This window comes from Ischnura elegans, chromosome 4, assembly GCF_921293095.1.
Source record: "Ischnura elegans chromosome 4, ioIscEleg1.1, whole genome shotgun sequence".
Classification (NCBI taxonomy): Eukaryota; Metazoa; Arthropoda; class Insecta; order Odonata; family Coenagrionidae; genus Ischnura; species Ischnura elegans.
In genome coordinates this window covers 49,686,664-49,710,534 of record NC_060249.1, presented here as the reverse complement: position 1 = coordinate 49,710,534, position 23,871 = coordinate 49,686,664, and the positions used below count along the sequence as shown (strand labels likewise).

The 23,871-nt window shown below is 38.4% G+C and overlaps 1 protein-coding gene across 3 annotated transcripts in view; it reads left to right on the top strand.

The window, feature by feature from the left end:
* The window catches only part of LOC124157416 (voltage-dependent calcium channel subunit alpha-2/delta-3-like), a 244,510-nt gene that overhangs the window by 209,354 nt on the left and 11,285 nt on the right, over positions 1–23,871 (top strand). For all 3 annotated transcript variants that reach the window (XM_046532111.1, XM_046532113.1, XM_046532112.1), the window contains 11 exons: positions 373–512; positions 3,673–3,717; positions 4,950–5,043; positions 6,843–6,950; positions 8,546–8,658; positions 13,078–13,247; positions 13,906–14,072; positions 14,525–14,726; positions 17,019–17,136; positions 18,138–18,645; positions 19,313–19,427. In XM_046532111.1, coding sequence (XP_046388067.1) covers positions 373–512; positions 3,673–3,717; positions 4,950–5,043; positions 6,843–6,950; positions 8,546–8,658; positions 13,078–13,247; positions 13,906–14,072; positions 14,525–14,726; positions 17,019–17,136; positions 18,138–18,645; positions 19,313–19,427 — 1,780 coding nt within the window. The remainder of the gene's footprint in view (positions 1–372; positions 513–3,672; positions 3,718–4,949; positions 5,044–6,842; positions 6,951–8,545; positions 8,659–13,077; positions 13,248–13,905; positions 14,073–14,524; positions 14,727–17,018; positions 17,137–18,137; positions 18,646–19,312; positions 19,428–23,871) is intronic.

The following is a 23,871-nucleotide window of genomic DNA, read 5'->3' as shown; positions in this document are numbered from 1 at the left end:
TCCCCTGTGAGAATGACGCCTCGGTAGCTTAACTGGCTAAAGCACTCGGCCGGAAATCGAGGGATCCGGGTTCGAATCCCGGTCAAGGTGAATGATTTTTCCTCTGTCGATTTTTCGCACTATTTCATTAATGTACGATTTCATTTTGATGCAACACTTTTTGATGGCATGTATATTTTAAAAGGCTATAAAAATGAGTATGTACCACCATTTGAAAAACTTGATTGAGGTAGATCAGCAATTAATTTCATGTTAGTGTTTGTGCTTGAAATGTAGGAAGTGCATATTATCCTCTCCCAGTTACACCTGATATATAACGTCTTCTTAAATGTTAATGCATTGTCCTCAAAAATTTCATTCTTTTATTAACAGGGTGTATTGCAAGTATCTCAGTGAAGCATTTCACCTCTTTGAAAGTCATGAAGAAAGGCTTCAACACTTTTTGGAAAAAATAAGGCAGCCTAATTGGGAATGGACAAAAAGTGATGTCCTTTTCTCTGCTGCTGATCCCAGTGAGTATGAAGTTCTCAACATTTTTTTTGGTGAATATTAGATAACATTTTCCCCTCTCATCAAGATTCTAGTTACTCTTGAATTTTTTTCTGGGAATCATAAACCAAATAATACCCTAAGGATTTAATATTTTACAAATAAAATTTTCACTAGGAACTCTTCCAGAATAGGGTGATTTCCTATTTTTTATTGCCTAAATCGAAAGATTATAACTCCTGGAGTACCTACGTATTTCATGCTTTTAGACTTTTAAATGATGGTATCTATTTTTCGTACTTAAATGAATAGTGAAAAGTTTAAAATTTAATCCATTTTACATAATTGGATAAATATTAATCATAGAATAGTTTAAGGATTAATAAAGTATCCCTCAAAAAGCTTTAAAACTCACCATTTTGAACCATTTATCTTAAAAATTTTCTGGGGGAAGGTACCGCACCTCCCGTATTCCATACCCCCCAATATTATAGTTGCTCTTAAAACCCCCCTAGTCTTAATTTACTAACAGTGGGCCTGGTTGAACGCACAGAAAATGACGTTTAATTTTTACCCACAATTACAATTACAGCGGACCCCCGATTATCCAGCTGCATTTTATCCGGGTTGCACATTATCCGTGCATAAGTTCACGGTCCTTCGAAGTTTTCCGCGATCTTCATAAAAAAATTAAATCGGACGAAAAAGCACTAAGATATTTGCAGTTTTTATTTTCAACGCTACACCAGGCTAATTGTTTCCATTAGAATCCCCTTATGAGAGTGGAGTTGTTTTATCTATGTATATGCTGACACAGAATGTTTCAAGTTTACTTGGACGTCTGCTCTAGCATTGTAGGCGACGATCAGCTGCAGAAAAAAAAACTCTTGATTAATTTTGAAGATTCTTCAATGGTTAATCATTTATAAATTCAGAGGAAAGTTACCTATGGTCTTTAATTGTATATTTCATATCACTAACGCGCAATCATTGCCATGGCATTGCATGCGGTTGAATATAGCCCAGGGGAACTGGAAATTACGTCGCACTCGGGCATGTTTATGCTGTTACCAGTCAAGGCCAAACTGAAGGGGAATGAAGTAGTAGAAGTGAAAGCAGTGGGGAAGTGGAAGTAGAGATAGTATGAGTCACAGTCCGGTACTAGCCTGCGTAGACAATTTGCCTTAAGCCCTGATTTTCTATAACCGCTACTGCCCGATGGTGTTATTGCGCACCCGCTGCCTTCACGGATGTTCCATGCTCCTCTTTTCCAAGTATCATGGTGGTCCATCAGGCTCGGTGTGTCCTGCAGCAGTTGTATCCTGGGCAACTTGTGCGAGACACGACAACTCGGTGTGGTGCCTGTCATTGTAGTTTCGACGTGCAGTGGTTTGGAAGCATTCATACAAACCACTTTTCTGACCCTGTGACCTCGCAGCCACGGGTGCGTGGTTTTCGGAAACCAGGTATTAAATCTAGCCGTAGGAATACGATTACAATCACATTATCACTGCAAAAAGATCGCGGTCAGGGAGAGAAAGCTCTTAACGATTCCGGAAAGCAATCTAAAGTTATAGACAATTTACATAAGTAATAATATGTAGATTGTTTGATATAGGTGAATTATGAAAATGACAGGAAATCAAAGTAAAGTTTGGATTATCCGTGTTTTCCAATTATTCATGCCGGCTTTCCCCACCATTAGCCTGGATAATCAGGAGTGTACTCTACATAAAGCAAAAAAAAATGAACAAAATGATTTTGGGTGAGATAACCTCAAAGAAAAGGAAAAAATAATACAGACTTGATCGAGACCAAGCAGGGATATTACCGAGATACCTTCCAGAAGGCCATTTTCTACAAGTCGAAGACTCTTCTTTATTGTGCACCTCACGAGATGGGAGAAATGGAAGAACAAGGAAGGAGGCACCACAGCAATTAAGGAGTAGGGATAAGGAACTTCCGCAGTAGGGATAGGGTTGGAAGGGAAAGGATGGAAAAACCTTGTGCCCTGATTGGGGTAGCACAAGCTGCACAGAAAGACTAATCATAGTACATACTTAAAAGAACGTTTTAGAGTATTTAAAAACATTTCCGCGGTGTAAGGCATATTTCTGATGCACCACCTAAGCCGGTGATGATGCCACCTATGATACCAGTGTCAGCAATATACTTACTATTATCACGTACACCCATCAACAAATAGGGGGGGATAAACCCACCTCCAAAAGCTCAGAGATATTTTTAAGTTTAATCCATTTTACTTAATTGGATTAATATTACTAACAGTATAGTGTAATGATGAATGAAATATCCCTTAGAAAGCCATAAAACTCACAATTTTGAACCATTTATCTTAAAATTCCACAATTTATTAATCTTGCACCTACTGCTTATCCTGGTGGGTATTCCATACTCCCATACACTCCGGTACATATTAGTTGCACCTAAACCCCCCACCCCCCAGCCTTAATTCCTAGCTCCACCCCTCGTTACCTGAATATAAAAATCCTTTCTTTGGAACCAGAAAAGTTAGTGCATTTATGTATGAGCCTGAGGAAATAAAAATGTTGAAACCGACCGCTGGTGCTACCGCCAGCTTGCAACTTGCAGAGTCCGGCTCCAAATCAGGCACCACCTTTATCAGTGTGATAGAAAATGGTTTTAGGGTTAGGCTACTAAAGAGACGATCTTGGCATGGGAACAAATTACTCCCCCAATATAATGTGAGGCCCTTGAGCCAGTTTAATTTCCCTGATGCCTTCTTTACGGCTGTTAAAAACTTGTTGGAGGAACCATTTACTTTTGTCTCTGAAATTTTGTCTTCCGACTACCTCCTAGTGCTGGAGCATTACCCATAGTATGAGGAATGTTAATTTATACTTCAATGTACAATATGATGCTGATATAACTTAAGAATAAAAATCCTCATTGGTTTCAGGTGAAGGAAACAAAATATTTTTCTAACTTTTCACTTTGATAATATTTGTTTGTCCTCACTGACATTGATTACGTACAATTGCCTGCAATTGCCTTTGCAGTTAACTAGTAAGCGTTGCTTGCTCACTTTTTCAATAAGGTATTATTTAAGTCTTCATTGTAGTGTTTGGCCTAAAATAGTCTACACATAGCATAATATTAGCTAAGGAACATATGTTAATTCAGTGTCTCCTTTATTTCCAGACACTCATTGCAGACATACTGAGTTGGCCAAGGATGAGTATTTGTGTGAGTAACTATACTTAAAATTTCCCATCTTAATTTAAACAATTAATGTGAGGTATTTCATTTGATGCTTGTGTCTCATTGAAATCCTGGTTTCTGAGAATCAATCTGTGGATACCTTGCCTTTGTGGAGTTCCCTTTATGGTAGCTCTGTGTCTGCACTTTCTAAGCATTGCAGATGGATGCCATAGTGCTGCTTGATCATAGAATCATGTCATGCAGCTATTGCCTCCCTGGCAATTTGACAATGTGGTAGAGTGTTTGAAATTGTAGATTATGTTGTTAAAGCAGTAGTTTGATGCATCCATGAATCCAAAACCTTAGCCAGAAAAAATCTTTGGCAGGGTTTTGAAGGGAGGAGACATTTCCAAGGGGGGGGGGGGGGGGTTCTTTTCGGAGGGGGAACACTTGAGACTGTGGGTATTTCAGAAACTGAATGAAATTTGAGTTGTCGCTCTACCTTGCTGGTTCAAATCTCACAATCAAGACTCAAGTAGTATTTTGGTTAGAGTTCATATTTTAGAAACCAACTTCAACTCACTTGAGGTAGATTCACTGAGCTGAAATTTAGATTCACCTCAACTCTTGTCACTCAAGGTCTCCCACTCGTCAAAAACTAGATTAACTGGAGGTCAACATCACTTGCGGAATTATTTTTAAAAGGGATATGTATTTAATTTCAAATATGCAAGGCTGTGCCAGCAAACATCTTTGAACCTGGTGACATGGGTGTACCCAGCAGCGGTTAGGGGGGAGGGGAAATTTCCCCCTAGAAGCGAAAATATATTTAGTTCAAGACAAAAGTTATAAACAAATTTTCCTTTTGAAGAAAAATGATATTAGTATAAGGCATGGAACTAAAATAAAAATCATTAATTTTTCAAGTAAATAATTACAAAAACTAATAAATTGCTGTCATAATTTCCTTAAAATTTTGGTTTCAGTAACCTTTTCTATGCAAAAAAGTTACAACTTGAATGACCACGGTTAGTTTCCCCCCCCCCCCCCCCTAGTTTTGATTCTGGGTATCTCCATGCCTGGTGACACAAATTTTTAATGTAAAATGCAGAGAAGATAAGATGATGGATTTCTCTATCACTTATGGAAGCAAACGTGCATAACTACACATCCTGGCACTGTGGACTGGATGTACATATGTGTTTTCTGGGTTGAATGTGTTAAAAGATGATGAATTACAAAATCTAACGTACTTTCTTTTACCAAAATTTTTATAGGTGACAAAACTTTGATTGAATTGCTCCTGTTTGATGCAAGACTGACCAATTCTTTCTTCAGGACCAAAGAATGGAGACTTGATAGTGCAGAGGAGTGAGTAGCATTTGTACTGTTTTGTTTCAATAATGAAAAATTCTTGATCCCATTGTATTTAAAGATCAAGATCCTCCTATAAAAAGTAGTGATTATATGATAATGAGCTATTGCACACCAAGGTATGAATTTTATTTACTTGCACATAATATGTACTTTAATTTAAGAATATGTACCTGGACTAGCCACAGTGATATCTTTACGGAGTCACCTGCAATGCACAGATTGTTCAAAAATTCCATAGAGAAAAAATCATTCACCAACGACCTGATCCTGGTCAAGGCGAATGATTTTTTCTCTGTGTATTTTTTGCAAACTTCTGTACTTTAAATTCCATTTGTGTATGGTCCCATACAGCACAAACGGTCGCAAGCTGGCATATAGGTCGTGTATTTCACGTGTTTTATCTCGTGTAAAAACCGTTATTACCCGAGTAAAAACGGAATAATTCTGGTGTATATATGTCCTATGTCCGCCCCAAACCGGATAATACACGTGTATGCACAAAGAACCCAATAACGGGACCATTGTAGTTATTCCTTTCTCCACCAGGGTTAGGGTTTCTAGTTGATGACCGGAAAATGCCAGTGACCACGCAAACAGTAGCACTTTACTAATACTAAACATGTAATAAGACATAGTCAACGTATTCGTTCAAAAATTTTCATTTATTATGTCAATAAAGGGTTCCTCTGTATAAAATAATTCATCAGGAAATACGTACAGGACAAAACACGAGTAGTGATGATGTGACAAAAAAGTGGTGATGATGTAAAAAATAATGTGAATGACTTAATGGATAGGATAATAGCGAATACGAGATGATGGATGAATCTTAAAAGTACTGCCGAATAGTTTAAAAAACCACAAAACCTTGGTAAAACCGCAAGTAGTTTCACTGAGCACAAGCACATCTGGATAAAGAGAATTAGCGAATTGTTGATGTCGTTCATGCTTCCAGTTCGAGGCACACAAGTTATATCGTTATGTGATTGTTTTCCCAGCGTTCAATTCGCGTGGTGCGAGGCATTGACGGGAGTAATTCGAAATTACTGAGAATTTTAAATTAATAAACAGCATCATTCTAGTTGATATTAATGGTTAACTCGTTTGTATCTTGATAGGAGGATATATGTAATCCTAATAAAATATACACCTATAAAATATATGCCGCAAGATGATTCGTAAAATGATTTAAATAAATTTCGTTGGGAAAATTTTGCTGGTACTAAGGTTGACGACTTTATTGAATCCTCTATCTTGAAACTTTAATCATGTTCAGATTACTGCTCATATTAGCATCTGCATTACCACATTTTGCATCATATTTTTGTATGTAAGGGTCAAGGGAGTTGGACCAAATTTACACAGCAATTACACGTGTAAAAATGGGCGAATTCTCGACTTATTCCTTACACCAAATTTCGACTCAATATACACGAGTAAATTTCTCCCTGTGCTGTATGGGGGTAGACCAACAAAATAAATTAATATCATCTCCAGCAGCTATGCCCACAAAAGCTAATTTATAAGTAACGTCACTGCAATTTCAACATTTACACATGTGGACTGGTGTTCTTAGGGATCTAGACAAACTGAAAAGTAGGGTAAATCTACCTACCTAATTCTCTGTAATTTCTCTGGCAGTGAATTCACCCCTTATTCCTATTTTCTCTGGTCATTTGCATAAGGAATATCTGCAGTGTTGGTTAGGATAGTATTTCCCAGTAATACCACAGTGTTTGTGTCATTGAATTAAAATGTTTACTTTTGTCAAAATGTCTTTATTAAAATTGCAGGAAAGAACTCTTCCATATTTTCAATGTTACACTGAGATTCATGGCAACTCACAGTGGTCTGACCAGATGGCAACAGAGTTCAGCACATGGTGAAAATAGTACCCACAAGTAAGTATTGTCTCTAATCTAATCATGGGAAAGAGCAGTCAGAGAAAGGATAATAATGATTCATTATAGGTCGTAAAATTTTTTCGTGGAACATTTCATTCCTCATATGTTGGCCTCCTTGATTTTTGCATATAAAAATGTTTGTTGCTTCATATTTATTGTATTTTTTACACTTTTTTGTATTTGTGGTTTGTTCATTTATTTATTTATCGATAGTTATCATACGATTTTTGATGGTGGTCAGATCTTAATACCTCATACAAAAACTGAAAGTAAAAATGAGATTGCTAAAATTTGCATTCACAAAAAGTTAGGAGCCCTACTCATTGGTAGGGGAAGCCTTTCTAAAATAGGTATGATTTCTACCCCATATACAACCATTCACACTAATGCCAGGGGTAGCTGCTGCTTTTCACTCTCCTTCATTATGAAAATTCCATCTAGCCTCCTACTATGGAGTACCAATTTCCTACGTAGAGTTCATAAGTATAGCTGGCTTCATCATTTATTAAAACGTGGGCTCTGCATTTAGGAAAATTGGACTGTGTGTACATGAGATTCTCATTAAGGTTAAGGTTTAACCTGGATACCAAACCTAATGAATTTTTTCTCCATTTTATCATATCACTGTCTATGTTACAGCATGAGATAATGCCATACATATACATGTAGTAATATATTGCTGACAGAAATTAATGGTTACTATTTTGGTTTAAAACAGGTTGGGGAGTCAACAAATCCCAATGGAAAAAAACTTTAAAAAAATTAAAAATGCACACTCTGCCTTTAGGAGAGCACCATTATTGTGCGGCCAATTCCTGAAATACTTGAATTTGCTGAACAAACCCAAAAAAAAATTGTAAACTTTCACAGGATGATTCTTTACACAACCACAGTTCTGTCGAATAATCAACATCATTAGCATATTCCTTAAATAACAACAAATGTGTTACATAAATTTCTCACCAGATGATGTTGACTGTTCAACATAATATTGGTAATGTAATAAATCATCCTGTGGAACTAAAATTTTTTTCTCGTTGATCCTTCTTATTACAGATTCTCGAAGTTACTCTGGATACCATCTTACACAAATTTCCTGTTTTATAAATAGTTTATTGCCACATTTGTCTGCAATTAGTCCTTCGTCATTAAAAATTAAATTGAATTAATAGGAAAAGATTATCTATGAATTTGTGGATATGGAAGTAGAGGTACATTTTTCTAAATAAATTATTTTGAATTTCCCCATGCATAATGGAGCATTTGAAACATCCATCATTAGATAATCATTATGTACTTTTCTTACAGTTTTTCTATACTATCGACCTTTTCTTAATTGCAGCTGTTGCAATTAAAATATCAGAGCTTGTTCATTATTTTGGAAATTTGAAACATAATACACATTTAGTTTATTGTAACATTTTTGAGGATTTATTAGACCCTACTTTATGATTTAATTCATGACATAAAATAGAAAAATCTAATAAATGGTCTGAGTAGGAAAATTTTTCAAATAGAATATTAATATATAGTTTTCACCCACAAAATATGAGGTCATTTTCTCTCCAATGCTATTTATTTTTCTCCTACAGGTATTTTGTTGACCATTATAAAAATACCATAGATGAATATTGGTATAAGCTGTCAGTCATTCAGCATGAATCAGATCCAGGTTCATATGTGTACACTTTGCCATATCCAAGAGGTTAGTTTATGTAATTAGTATATTTAATACTTAATTTTTGTCTGCGGATCGAAGGCCTTTCCATACTAGAATGAAATAGGAGTGTGCCAAATGTACCCAGTTTTTTGAGTACCCATAAAGGAGCTCAGGTGAATACATGAATTCCCAGACAATGTAAACAAATACTTTCTAATCCAAGGCAGGTAATTTGAATGCTTCTGTCAGTGGAAAAGTTATAGGCAATCTTAGGGACATGGAGTACCCAAATTGATCGTAATTAGGTTCTTGGGTGATTCTTCATTCTCGTGGATCTTCTATCAAGATTTCCCACCTATGCTCCCAGATGGCACAGAATCATCCGCATCTAATTCGTATGCAGATAGTATCCATTGACAAAAAGCGACGAAGCGGTAGTCAATGGATAGTATCTGCATACGAATTAGATACGGAGGATTCTGTGCCATCTGGGCTGGAGGCCTGCTTAGGGTTTCTTGTGGTTGACAACGTCGGTAGAGGACCCACAAGAACACGGAACCGACAAAGAAAATTAAATCAAATATGAACTTATATACATTCAGCCATTTACTCATGAGACTAAAATAGGAAAATGTGAAAGGTACCCTCCACTTTTCATGAGTTGATGGCCTCATTCGAGATCTGACTCATTTTCTCACCGGGGGAGAACTTTTCGTTGAGACAAGAAATCGGGCAAAAGAGTGTAAACGGCAACCCACATAGCAGAAATACGTCTCGGATACGTCTCTGAGACGTCTCAAATATCGCATGTTACGTCTCAGAGACATTCTGAGAGCTTCAGAGTCATCTCTGAGATGTCACTATGTCCAAATAAATGATCTCTGAGATGTCTCATGAAACGTCTAAGATAAGTCTCTGAGATGTCTCATGAGAGTTTGTATTATGGTATGCTTAAAAATGTCGACAAAAAATAATTGAATGCAAAGTATACAATTATGGCCTACTTATCTTGATCATTTTTTAGGGACAAATTTTTGATGTTTGACCTTTTGAAAATAAGAAACCCATATTAAATGTCGTGATTTTAATAATCACAACTGCATAATTGCGCCGAAAAATATATATGAAAGGCATTGATATGGCATTTAAATAAGTTTTTTTAAAAATTCCTGAACGTCTCACGATTACATCTCTGAGGCATCTATGAGACATTCGCGATATTTGAGACATTCGAGACCACAGTGAGACGTCTCTGAGAGGTTCGTTGCTATGTGGGAAGGATGAGTGTGGACGGGGACCGGATCGTGGATCAGTGCTCAATTTATAAAATTTAAGGAACTGGAATGCATATCCACATGTTTGATCCACTCATGATTTTCAAATTTAACCCCACCCCCCACCCACCTGAAACTTCCGATTTTTAAAAACTTGTGATTCAAGTTACAATGAGGAATCATGTTTCACCAAACATAAAATTAAAGCAGTGGAATTTTAAAATACGGTTTTTATAATAAACTTTTATTTAAATATGGTTCTAAAAATGCTCATTATTTATAATACCCCATTTTCTCTGAGACTTACTGAAATGCTGTTCTGGCCTAAATTAAGCACTGTCGTCGATAGTTAAATAAACACTGAAATCAATGGAAAGGCACCAGTTTTGTGTCTAGGACTGCTAAGTAACAACTAAGGTGGGCAACTGGTACAAAGAAAAGGGAGATATATTGGAAGGTTTTGGTGTATGACAGTACAGAGTAAGTACATATACTTACTCTATGATGACAGTCACCTGTCAGAGTAGCGGAAAATCAGCAGGAAGCGGTGTCGCCTCGTCTCTCCTGAGTGTTCTCCAGGCTATCCTCACATGAGGACTACATTACCAAAAATGCCAGGGTCACACGCCTCTTTATAATCAGCTATCACAAGGCTAAATATTTGTACCTCCTATTGGCATGGGTATTCATGAGCTAAGTACTACCATATTTATCTGAATATAGTCCCCCCTTTTTTTCCGAATATGCCAATGGTAAAAGTAAAGGGGTAATATATTCAAATGCATTTTTTTAAATTTTCCCGAAACTGAAGCCAAAAAATTAGGTGGGGGGGGGACTATATTAGGAGAAATATGATATCATCGCCGGTGCAGTCAGTTGTGTCCGAGGATGTCCTTCTGCACTCCTTTCTGTGACAGAGAGGTTTAAAGGATGGCTCAACCACTCACAGCTCATGCACAAGGCTGAGGAGTAGTATATAAGTGGCGTCATAGTCAGCATGAGTCTTTGATGTCATCAACTTATTTACAAAATGGTTCAGACCATCAATTTTTGCCGCAGATAGCTGAAGAAGTTGGCACTGCATCAATAAATGGAAAAGTATGGGCAGTGAAAATAAATTGGTGATGGAGCCCATTCTTGACTATGAAGAAACTAGTCTCTTGCACACTTCAAAACTTGGCAAATGACCCAGAGGAAGCGAGATGGGGTAGGGAAATAGATGTGAGGATGGTTCAAGACTTACGGAAAATTACCACTGATAGTAAGCTGAAGTATATCATAATTGAAGTATATCATTGCCATCACCCAGTGATGAGGTATTTTACTTTCATCTTTATCAAGTGTATGGACTATTTTCAAGAGGTCGATGGTTTAAATGTCCACTTAGATTCCTTGTGCTTCTCCACTGGCCTCCGTGAGCATTCAATTACCTAAGAGAATAAGCAGATAAGTAGGTACATAAGCATCCAAAACCAATACATGGATGTTTGAATGCCTATCACAATACTCATACACCTACTGGGGTACTTAGGAACATTTGGCACACTCCTGGAGTGAAGCATTTTTTGGTTCTCTTGTCACTCTATAGTGGATAGCTCAAATTAACCAATAGTTTGTGCCCTGAGGAAATTTCTAGTTTTGTCTCAATGCCTCTCAACTACACTCAATACTGACCAGGCTGGGATGAGCTGTTTGATATTGAAGGAGAAAGTACACCTCCTTGTTATATTTGTCCTACATTCAAACTTCGATACGTTGGAATCCCCTGGAAATTGAAATTAATGTCTTTGGGGTACAGAAATCCTAGTAAATATCTATTTAGGGAATCTGTCCTGAGGTGAAAGGAATACTATTAGGTTTTCAATAGTTTTGTGTAAAATAAATTATGCTGAGTAAGTTATGGTCACATAAATTGGGACAAGGCATATTAGAAAAAGGAACATAGGAATCAGAGCTCATACTGCCATCATTTCCTTTTTGATCCTATTCTCACTTTGAATAACAAAGTTTCCTGTAGATTTTCCGAATGTGTGCTTACATTCATTATTACTGTTGCCTTCTGTTAAGTATTATCTCAGAGGATTAGTGGGATTTTAACTGAATGAGACAACTATTATTACAACAATTAAATTTGGATTGTATGTACTGAAAGAAAATTTTATCAGGAATTAGAATGCTAGCTGGTCATTTTGGTCAAGTTACGATGAAATGAGTTGAAGGTAGACGGGAGCATGTAAAAACAGGTCAGCTCTGTTAGGCTGCAGTTTAACAGCTGGTTTTTTGATAACCAATTCAGTCCCTTAGCCCCATGCTGCAATACTGGCAATTGAATCAAGCTGAATAATATCTCCACATTGTCTTAGGATTTGAGGGCAAATTGGACTCTGGAACGTTATGGCAATACAAACATCTTATCATGGATGAACAGCAACAAAAACTTCCTTTATGTCTAGTACATTCAGGGCCGGTTCGAGAAATTTTTCTAGTATCAGCAAACCACATTCCCGCCACCCCCCTCAAAAATAACCTGAGAGGTGGTCAGTGGCACCGACTCCATAGGGCCTGAGGGGGCCCGAGCCCCCTCAAAAGTTTGTTATGGGTGTGAGGAAAAAAATTTTCAGGCTTGTCGATTTTCCCCGGAGTGTCCAGATATCAAGATTTGAGTTATCAGGGTTCTAATGTTGATCATATGACTCTTCTAAAATGCTTGAAAAACTTAAAACTCACTACTTATAAAATTTCGTGGGGCAAGATCCCCAGTTTGGGCCCCCCCAATATATTTTGTAAGTCGGCATCCCTGGAGGTGGTAGGATTAGTACTGAACATGGGGCTGAGTGCTTAGGCACCCCCTTTTGCTTGGCGTCCTATGAGGACGCATACTTTGCTTACTGCTTAAACCGGCCTTGAGTAGGTCACAACTGGATTCAACTGGAGTTCTCCCCAGGGTACCGAGGAAAACCTTTATTAATGGCATGCATGCATTCCTTAAACTGTGCATGTTTGGAAGGCAATGCCAGATGTTAGTTACTGCACTTTTTGTCACGTTTTTTGGAGGATATCCTTCTGTGATCCTTGATTATCTTGTGGCATTAACATACATAGCATGACTCTCACCATTCACATCACCAATTTCATCAGCTTACATTTGTTCTTGTACAAAGGTCATGACTAAGGAAAAATTGTTCAACAGGAGGGGAAGGTGAGGCAGAGGATGACAATGACCTTGTGAACCATCTGACTGTCTCCCGAGCAATATTCCTTGGAGAAGATAACAAAACAGCCCCAGCCTCTGTCGTTGGATACCAGTTTCCTCAGACTTCACTCCAAAATTTACTCGAGGAAGTTACATCCGACCATTCTGTAAGTTGATTAAGATCATTTTTTATCAAGTTAAGTTGATTCATAAGTAAAGAATACCTCGTTTATGTGTGTATTTGTCAAACTTGAACCTAAATGACTTTAGGTAACACCAGTGGCAGATCCAGGATGGGGAAAAGGGGGGCAAGGTAAGGGGCTTTGGGTGTGCATATAAGGCTCTCCTCACCTGTATACATTAGACAAATGAATAAAACGTCCATTTAATCCAGGGTAAATTTGATACCCTACCCTAGGGTACCCCTAGCCCTTATCTGGTAGTGACTTAGCCAGGAATTTCATTCAGGGGGAGGGGGTCCAAATTGGGGAGGAAAATTTTTGAAAAACAGGGTCCTAAGTAGAGGGTTTTAATCTAATTTTAACACTTTTCATAATCGAAAAAACTTCATTTTTCAAAGAAATGTTTTGTAAATTCATCATTTTTCAATATTTGGTTTTCCTTAGTGATGCAAAGTAAGTGCCCCTTCATATTTTGGGAGGGGGGGTCCAGACCCCCCGGATATACCCTCCCACTACTCCACTGCTCTCTGGATCTGCCTCTGGGTAGCACGATACTATTCAGTCTTTGATGTGGCAAATCTAATGATTTCATTTATATTACATAGAGGGGAATAACATTGACCTAAATTGTGATTCATGACAGTGTGATAACGGCGACAACACCAGTGCGTGTGCTGCTAGAAAAAGTTTCTTGAGTGGCAGAGAAAATGCAGTCAATGAAAGTGAAGAAAACTTCTTATTTTCATCTTCATCAGAATCCCCATCCTGTACATCAGAAGAGGTGATTATCTACATAATTGATGGATCAGGGTGAGTTGATTGGGTTGGCTGTAGGCTTTCTTTTGGACGGCAATTGCTAGAGATGAGATCATCGAATCCTTGAATCTTGGGAAAGATACGAATACTGGGATTTTGCGCTATTTTCATCATTTCAATCTTTTGAATCAAAAAGTGTAATAAAATGCATCATTATTTAGTATAGATTAAAAAAAAAAAGATTTCTTAAAATCTCAGAGCAAGCAAATGTCTTATCATTCTCGATTTTTTTTTTAAACTTTGCTGAGTCATGTTTAAAACTAATCAGTTGATGTACAACCTATACAGAAACTGGCGCCTATATGAACTCTGGAATCTGCATGACAGCATGGCTATTTGACTTGATAGGTTAATAATTTTTTTTATAATTATAAAATATTGAATTAAAAGAATAACATTTATTTTATTGGTGTTTCAAATCATCAAATATTGTAAATTCTCGATAGGTACATCTTAGCAGTGACAGATAAGGATAACAATACGGACAATTCTACTCAGAGGAATATTGGCAAATTCTTCGGGGAGGTGGAGCCAGATGTGATGAGTGAACTGGTGGAAGTCGGCTTATATTCCCGCCACCCATTATTTGATTACCAGGGCCTCTGTGTGGAGGAATTCATCACCAGTGGCGCTTCTTTTCTGCTAACAGTAAGTATTTGGGGCTATTCGTTGGCATGGGATGTTTTGAATATGGTTTTGAACGAGTTTATGTAGTTGAGAGTTGTAATTTGGGGTGAGCTGGGACAAATAGATGACAATGCCCGGTAATGCTTATACATAGGTATTTTATTTCCTTCTGATCAGGGATTTTTTTCTGGGGGGGGGGCACAAGGGTCTGACAGGCAAACGGTCTTGTTAAGAATTATGCTTGATATTATAAACAAGTTTCAACACTTACTGTAAAAATATTCTCTCCATTTTAATATGAAAGTTATTAATATGAAATTAAGTAATTGAGGCTCAGTAATACACAGAAAAAAATGAAAGAAATGATAACCGCTTAAAAATTTTTGTCTATTTTTTAAGCGTTGGGAGAGGAGGGTGGGCCGTGCCCCTCCACCCCTAAATCTGCCCAAGCTTCCGACTATTCTTTTGCTACACAAAGTAATCATGACTTCCAGACAAAGAAAGATAAAATGTATCATATTATTCAAAATAGTGGCAGGTGTGTTGATTCTGGTTGCCGTTGATGCAATTGAGGAGTTTGGAGAGTGAAGGGGTTTGGATAGTTCGGTACTTAACCTCACTTCAATAAATTATGCGAAAGTAAATTCGACCACGTTTATTCTGATGACAAATGGTACAGATGTGTCTCTCAATGTACTCTTGTCTCTCGCACACGGAAGTCCTTCTTCGTTGCCTTTCTGTGAGCGTCTCTCCGCAGCACCTCTGGCACTATAAGGCTCTGCATATCCTGGTGGCATCGGCAGGGTCCTCAGGGCAATGACCTCAGCCAGATGGCTGTCCTTCGTGGTGGCTCTCAAAACTAAGAGCTCCGCCACAGAGAGCAGTATTAGAGTGAAATTTTGTGCTAGTGAAAACAAACGACTTTTCTCTTCTATAAGCACTTCTGAATTTTATAACACCAAATTCCTTCAAAAGCTGCATTATTTCTCATTAGTTGTGAAAATTTTCAAGTTAATGTTTCAAGTACTCTATATATTAGAGTGCATTTTTCGATTTCATGTGCTAGCTCCTTAGGCAGAATGGCTAGAAATTATGCCAGGGTCATCGGATACTGGCTGTCATACAAGCACTCGGAGGAACAAATTGGAAAGGCTGTTTAATGCATAAAATATGGTAAAATGTCCATTTAATATAAAGAAAATAAATATAAAAGATTATTTTTAGTAAACTATCGCATTTGAATGAAAATATTTCACCATTAAAAAAAATAATGCTAGCAAATCTCACGTGTTGGAAGTATCCATGAGGCTTGTTCAGATGGTGTTATTGGATACTTTCAAAAATTAAACTTGAAGTAACATCTCTTTGTTCCTTTGCATCATGTTTTTAATGGTATGAATATGTTAGATTCCGATTTGAGTGCATATTGACATGTTTTTCGATGTGTAAACTTCATTAGCATATAAAAAAGAGGGTTGGACCTCACCCTAACTTACAGCACTTCCACTTATCATCATCTTGTAGACCTAAGTTATTTATACCAAGGGTAACATTCGCCGGGAAAAAATCATTTAGCCGAGCTAAGTTTCAAATCAGTATCTCTCGATAGCCAATTAGGTGCGCTTCCATTTACACCTCCAACCCATCTTCCTCCAAGACAAATTTCAGACTGGGCATACTGAACAATGTGTTTATGTCTTAATTCCACCTTGTGGCAAAAGAAACGTTGTGCTTTTATTAACCTCTGTTGGAGATAAAACACTACACAGTCGCTATTCACTGACAGGTATTTTTCAAAGCACTGCATGAAACAAGTAACTATACACATACCCATGTCTGTGGCCACATAAAGAGTTACTGTTTGCATGTGCTGCTGTAAACCTAAGTGCATAGTTTGATACTGAAGCATTCCTAGATTATAGATACAAATGTTGTTAATACTTACTGTAACAGCATACAAAGTCAATATGTTCTCTGTTTACTAACTCATGCCAGTTGGACATGAGAGAATTGGAAGCCAAAATTCCATGACCACTCTAGCATCAGTATGTGCCTCAGGAGCAAACTAATTGAATTTATTTTGGGGACAAAACTGCCATTAAGATATCAATATAGAACCATAAAATGTGAAATACAGACATCAATTCATCTAAATATTTCGGGGGAAAAATGTGTCCCCATATTTTCCCCAGAAGTACAGTGAGATAAAAATATGTATTCATTCAATGAGATTTAAATTTTCTCCAATGCATTCAGTGTTAGCATGTCTGTAGAGTTGCTTCTTTTAAATTTGTCCTTGTTCTGTTTTTACAGCCGTTCTATGGTTTGAAGTGGGTTTTCCAGTGGGCGATTGGCCAGTTTGTGTGGATCTTGCTGAAGACAAATCTCCACAGTTTGTTATTTCCCACATGGGCTGAAGCAGCTGTTGATGGTATGAATATGCATATTAACATTAATCATTTGCTCTGATAGAGGTGGATGTTGTGATCAAATCCAGTTCATGCCTCTTAACTACAACTTTTTACAGCATTGACCCTCAATTGAATGCCTCTTTTTTCTGCCTCTCATTTTTTAAATTTATTTAAGTCTTCTTCAGGCCCTCAGTTTTTCATGGGTAACCTATGTTGCCATGTGGGAGCCACAATCATGAGCAATAAATATTTTACTATTTTTCACTGCGTTCATCTCATAGCCTTGCTGCTACCTAAATTTTCTCTTTAAAAACACTACCATTCTTTTTAACTATAGCTGTTCAAAGCTGGGAGGGAAAGAGACTTTTCTCATACATTTTGATGGCTGATACCTATAGTTTTCTCAACTACCTTTAAAGGTTAATGCTCTCGTAAGTGAAATGTAAAATATGCGTGTTCAGTTAATGAAAAGTGCACAACCAATTTATAAATACATCACGATTTGACTTATGTGGTAAAAAAAAAACTTTCAGTGGGTAAAAAGTCTCCTAAATATTTTATTGATAAGTTTTCAATACATACGAATAAATGGATCGGCTCAAACCCTAACGTAAGTTCCACCCCACCTGAGACAAAAAATGGTCCCAGGCCAGAGAAGAATCATGTAGCAGGGGTATATTGGTATCCAAGTATGAAATTTACACTAGCATGTCATGTTTTGATTCACAAGCTTTTAAGAAGTTATGGTGCATATGATACAATTGTATTGATGCACATTTTCCTGTTTCCATGTTCCGTTTTAATATTTTTTCATAATTAGAGGAAATTAAGAAAAAAAACCTTTTCACTAACTTCCTAAGTGAGATTTCAAGTATCTCGATGGTCAATCCTCCTATTCAGATATGTAAAAATCCTGTACCAATTGGGATTTGTGTAATATGTTTGAAACAATCGAAATATATATTCTAGTTTTTATAGAATTTAAACGAACATTGTAGTGAAGCGGACTATTTTTCAACAGCATACTATGACAACTACGATGACCCTGGAGTCCTGGTTCCCTTGGGAAAGGGAGGGGATGAGGAGGACGAGGTGGTATTGAAGGACTGGAGAGGACGACCCATCGAGAAGGATGACGACTACAAGCCAAAGAACATCACGACGATCGTTCACGAGTCGTGCGACAAGTGGGCGTACAGGTTCTCTCTCACGCCCCCTCCCCCTCCGCCTGTCACGGTCGCCCCACTCACCACACTGGGCTACAATGGCACGGATCTCTTCGATGATTCAAATTCGACAATGTCCAACTACTCGTCGGGTTTGGCATCGAGCACGGCATCCGTCACGGATGCCCTCATTCATCAAAATGTCTGGAACCGGTGGAGGAGATCCGAGCCTTCAACAGTGCCGCCTTCGTCGACCACCGATCAGCCATACAACGAAACTCAGCCAAGCACCTCTGAAGATTATGGCAATGGTACCAGGATGGGCTTCCTGGGAGATGCTGAGAACGTGACTGTTTGCTCAAAGTGAGTTGATTTTTCATTTTTGTCTTTAGCAATTTATTAACTCTTGTACTGACAGTGAGGCAATATATCAGACCTTTTTGATTGTGTGATAATTGCTGCAGACCAGCTATTTCAGTTGAAACCATTAACTGTAAAAAAGCTGGTTGGTTTTCTGTTACATAAATCCCCACTGAAATCATGGTACATAAATCTAAGCACCCTGGCGGTGCAACTGGTAGAGTATCCTACATGTAATCAAAAGGTTCTGGGTTTGAGTCCCAGTCAGTTTGCATTTTTACACTCAGAATTCTGGCTTTTCCATCTATCAACCAGCACCATTGCCCATGCCCATGACTTTTTTCGTCTCTTCTCTATAGAGGAAGATGGGCTCCATTCCATTGAAAATTGTAGCAAATTCTACCTTGTAAGCTCCAACATTACATTACAATGGTGGGTGGTACCTCCCCCTTGTTGATACTTATGTTTGAAAATATAGGTATAGTCCACGATGAATTAGTTTCATTGAGATTTTTTCCATGATGTTTTAGGAAATAAAGGATTTCTTTTTTTACCCATTTCTGTATGCATTCCTTGATTACATCATGGTTTTTATAGTCTTCCTCATAATAAAGCAGTTAAAGACATGGAAAAATATTTATATTACTAATTATCATTCCTTTTCATTCAGGCCATTTACTGCAGAGAGGATACCTCACTCAGATATGGTACTTGTTGTTGTCACCAATTCAGAATCGTGCTTAAAGTGCATAGAAGTTCCAAAAGAAGAAGATGAGCTGGATCAGGTAAATTTTCCCAATAATTTTTCACTATAGATCTAGCGTTGCTCATCATGTACGTTTCACTTAAATCTTAAGTCTTCAAAAACTCATAATCTGCTTGAAGCACCGTATCAAAAAATGTGTGCAAACAATTGCCCAGACGGCACAGAATCCTCCGTATTTAATTCGTATGCAGATAGTATCCATTGACTACCGCTCCGTCGCTTTTTGTCAATGGATACTATCTGCATATGAATTAGATACGGAGGATTCTGTGCCGTCTGGGTGGGCAGCCCTCTTAGCTGCATTTTCTGCAACTCATTTCCATTTATTTTATTTTTAATACATTTTCAATTGAGGTCATTCTTTCTGACCCAAAACACCAGTTTGATTGATAAATTTAGAAGAGTGTTGGTAAAATATGTTTTTGTGCTATGGAAATTTCTTTTAAATGCAGCTTCTAACTCACAAATAAATAGAAACATTTGTAGAAGTGGCTGCAGTAACTTTCCAAGGCCCTAGTTAAAGTCTTTTCCAGTTTAACACATAGTCATAGTGTCTTCACGTTGGCTAATGCTTCATTGGAATGCTTTTCAAAATCCTAAGGACTGATGTTAGATGCCATATTCAGTCTGTGCCCTGACACACAGCCAGAAATTTCCTCTTGAGGAGCTTGGGTGGTATGTGGGTTGTCTATACTGATATTTTGATGTCAATTCACCTTCATGATAAAAATCACACATTTTGAATAAGTTCAACTAATTCAGGCATGATATAGTGGAAGTGTGACTAATTGAAATAAAAGGCAGTTGTACTTTTCCTCAATTAATTAATGCATATGACACATAGCAGCTCACTGAGCAATCATACCAGAAATCTTTTACCGTATGACAGCTCTGTGAGCCGAAATACATTGTACACATTAAATATAATTGTGGAAAAATGCAACCACCTTTTATTTCAATATCACAAAAATTTCATTGAATCAGATATTTATATGTATTTTGATTGTATTGTGCTGACAGTTAAGTATCATAGTTAGCTTTTGGTGAAATAGTGAACTTGAGGTAATGTCGAAAAATGGAATATCGGAGAATAGATAGAAACCTTTGGGCTGGCGGCAACGTCAGCAGATGCATTGTGTGTAGTTGGAAGAAGTGAAAATTATTTGGGGAGGCTGAAGGTAATGTGCCTGTCTCTGCTGTTCTCCTTCATTTTAGCCAACTCTGAATGGCTGCATTTTGGCCTATTAACCCTTTCACTGCTGTGGACGTACTTTTTCTTCCTCCCTGCCATGCGGTCAGCACTTTTGCCGAAGGACTCCGAAAGGGTTCTAATCTGGGACCCTATCCTCGAAGAGCTCACCCACGCAGGACTGTCTCATGGACCCTACCAGCGGGGGCCTACCTCCCGAAAAGTGACCGCTCTGACTGCAATTTGAAAATCAATCAATCAATCCGATCGTCAAAAAATGATTGTTTTCATCGCACTCCTGCCAATCTAGCAATGAAGTACGTATTTGAACTGTGTTTCTGCGATGAAAAATAACGATTTTGTTAACTTGAATTCTGCTGGTTTTTCCGGGTATTCTTCCGCGTTTATCCATTTGTAGGACGATATTTCGCCAACGTTCCAGTTGGCTTCCTCAGGTCCACTGAAGTGTTGATGCAGAAATTTGTTCATCTTATATACACCCCGTTTGCCGCCTTTTTTCTCGAGGTGTGCCCTGATTGGTCAGGATCTTTGAAGACCCTTTTCCACGCGCTGGCAAGATTGTAGCCGTCTTCACGGTTGAAGTTCTTTGTCGTTTTGGCAATTTCAATTGCCTCCCTGATTATTCTCGGGTAGTAGCGGCCTTCTTTGTTCAGAAGAGAGGCGTTGTCAAAATCAATATTGTGTGTCGGTCCACTCCATTGGTGTTTCGCCACCGCTGACTGGGTGAAATGTCTATTTTTTACTGCCCTTCTGTGCTCTTGGACTCGGCATTTCAGTGCTAGTGATGTTTGGCCGATGTAGGACTCACCGCAGCTGCATTTAATTTGATATACTCCTCCACAGATGTCATTAGGGTGGTGGTCTTTTGTGTTGACGAGGATATTCGACATCTTGGTGACGCATTTGAATCTGGTCATGATGTTGTGTTTCTGGAGAGCTCTCGCGATCTTTTCCGTGGTACCGGCGACGTAAGGTAGGATAGCGTGTGCCCTCGCCTTTTCTGTAGTAGGGCTCTCTTCATTGGTCCTTTTTGGGGCCATCCGCGACTGCTTACGTTCCATTTTGTGGAAAATCTTCAAGATGTTTTCTCGCCGGAAGCCGTTCATCTGGAAAGTTTCCATTAAATGCCGTTTTTCTTTTTCGATGGAGGCAGCGTCTGAGATGGAGCATGCTCGGTGGAATAATGTTTTAATTACTCCGAATTTCTGTTGTGGGTGGTGATGGGAGTCTGCATGGAGATATCGGTCCGTGTGGGTATTTTTACAAAAAACGGAGTGTCCCAAAGTCCCATCTCCTTTCTTCTCTACCAGTACGTCTAGAAAAGGTAGGCGATTGTCCGTTTCCATCTCCATGGTAAATGTTATGGCAGCATTTTGTACGTTCAGGTGGTGCAAGAACTTCTGGAGTTCATCTTTTCCGTGGGGCCATATCACAAATGTGTCATCCACATACCTCACAAAGAGTTTTGGCTTTTTGTTGAAGGACTGCAGGGCTTTCCGTTCAAAATCTTCCATGAAAAGATTGGCGATTACCGGGGAGAGTGGGGACCCCATTGCAGCACCATTTGTTTGCCTGTAGAATTTTCTGTTCCACGTGAAGTAGGAGTTTCTCAGGCAAAATTCCACCATCTTTGGGATGTCTTCTGGGAGGCCGTCACTTGTGAATGTCTTGATAATCTCTACGGTTTCACCAATTGGGATGTTTGTGAAGAGAGACACTACATCGAAACTCACTAAAATATCATCCTTGCTTATTTTGGCCTTTTTTATAATCTCAATGAAGTGAGCGGAGTTCTTTACATGCGTAGACGTCTGACCGGAGAACGGTACGAGTTGCTGGGCCAAGTATTTTGCAAGTTTATGAGAGGGAGAGTCTATTGCACTCCTATTGGTCGTCGAGGGACACCTTGCTTATGGATCTTGGGTAGACCATATAATCTAGGTGGTTTGGGCGCCGACTCGATGATCCACTTTCTTTCTTCTGGAGGGATCGAAGACTGGTTGATAATGTGTTTGATTCCTTTTTGAGTCCTGGAGGTGGGATCCAGTTTTTCTTCGGAGTAAGTATCATCGTTCAGGAGACCGTTGATTTTACTAATGTAGTCTTCTTTATTCATCACTACAGTTGCGTTCCCTTTATCCGCCGGTGTGATAAAAATGTCGTCGTTCGTCCGAAGTTCTCTCAAGGCTTTTTTCTCCTCTCGGTTGACGTTGTTTACAGGGGTTTTGGAATTGAGCAGTATACGGGCACACCTCGAGAAAAAAGGCGGCAAACGGGGTGTATATAAGATGAACAAATTTCTGCATCAACACTTCAGTGGACCTGAGGAAGCCAACTGGAACGTTGGCGAAATATTGTCCTACAAATGGATAAACGCGGAAGAATACCCGGAAAAATCACCAGATATCATCATAATCTCCGCGGAAGCCTACTTGGAAATTTTGTTAACTTTGCTAAAGTGGCAATTTCCCGGTTTTCCGCAGCCACGTTTTTAGCAAAGTTAACTAAATTGTTATTTTTCATCGCAGAAACACGGTTCAGAGACGTACTTCATTGCTTGATTGGTTGGAGTGCAATAAAATCAATAAATTTCTGATGATTGGATTGATTGATTGATTTTCAAATTGCAGTCAGGGGTCACTTTTCGGGAGGGAGGCCCCCCGCTGGTAGGGTCGAGGAGACGGTCCTGCGTGGATGAGCTCATCGAGGTTAGGGTTGTGGATTAGCGACCCATCGGAGGGTGTACCACACCTATCCTAAAAGTACCTGCTCCATGGGCCCATGAAACGCATTTTAACCTTTTCGCCGCATGTGAGAAGTAGGTTTTCGGAGATTGAACAGCAGTGAAAGGGTTAATATTGCTCTTATTCTTTTTTTCATGGTTCCAAATCTTGCGTATGGTAGAGCCTATAGCCATTTTGATTTTATTGGGGTGGATAGTGTAACACAAAGAGATGACTAAGGTAAAGGAGAGCAAAAAGTATAAAAAGGAGAGCAGGTATGAGAATAGAGAATACCATATTTTTCTGAACATAGTCCCCCCTTTTTTTCCAAAAATGCCTGTGGTAAAAGTAAAGGAGGGACTATATCCAAACATATATTTTTTATTTTTTCCCAAAACTGAGGCCTCAAAATTAGGGGGGGGACTATATTCAGAGAAATACGGTAAATAAAATATTTAGTTTGAAAATTTGTTGACAAGTTATGTGAAAATTGGTTTCAATTGAGAAGAAAAATTCTAATGATTGGTTCA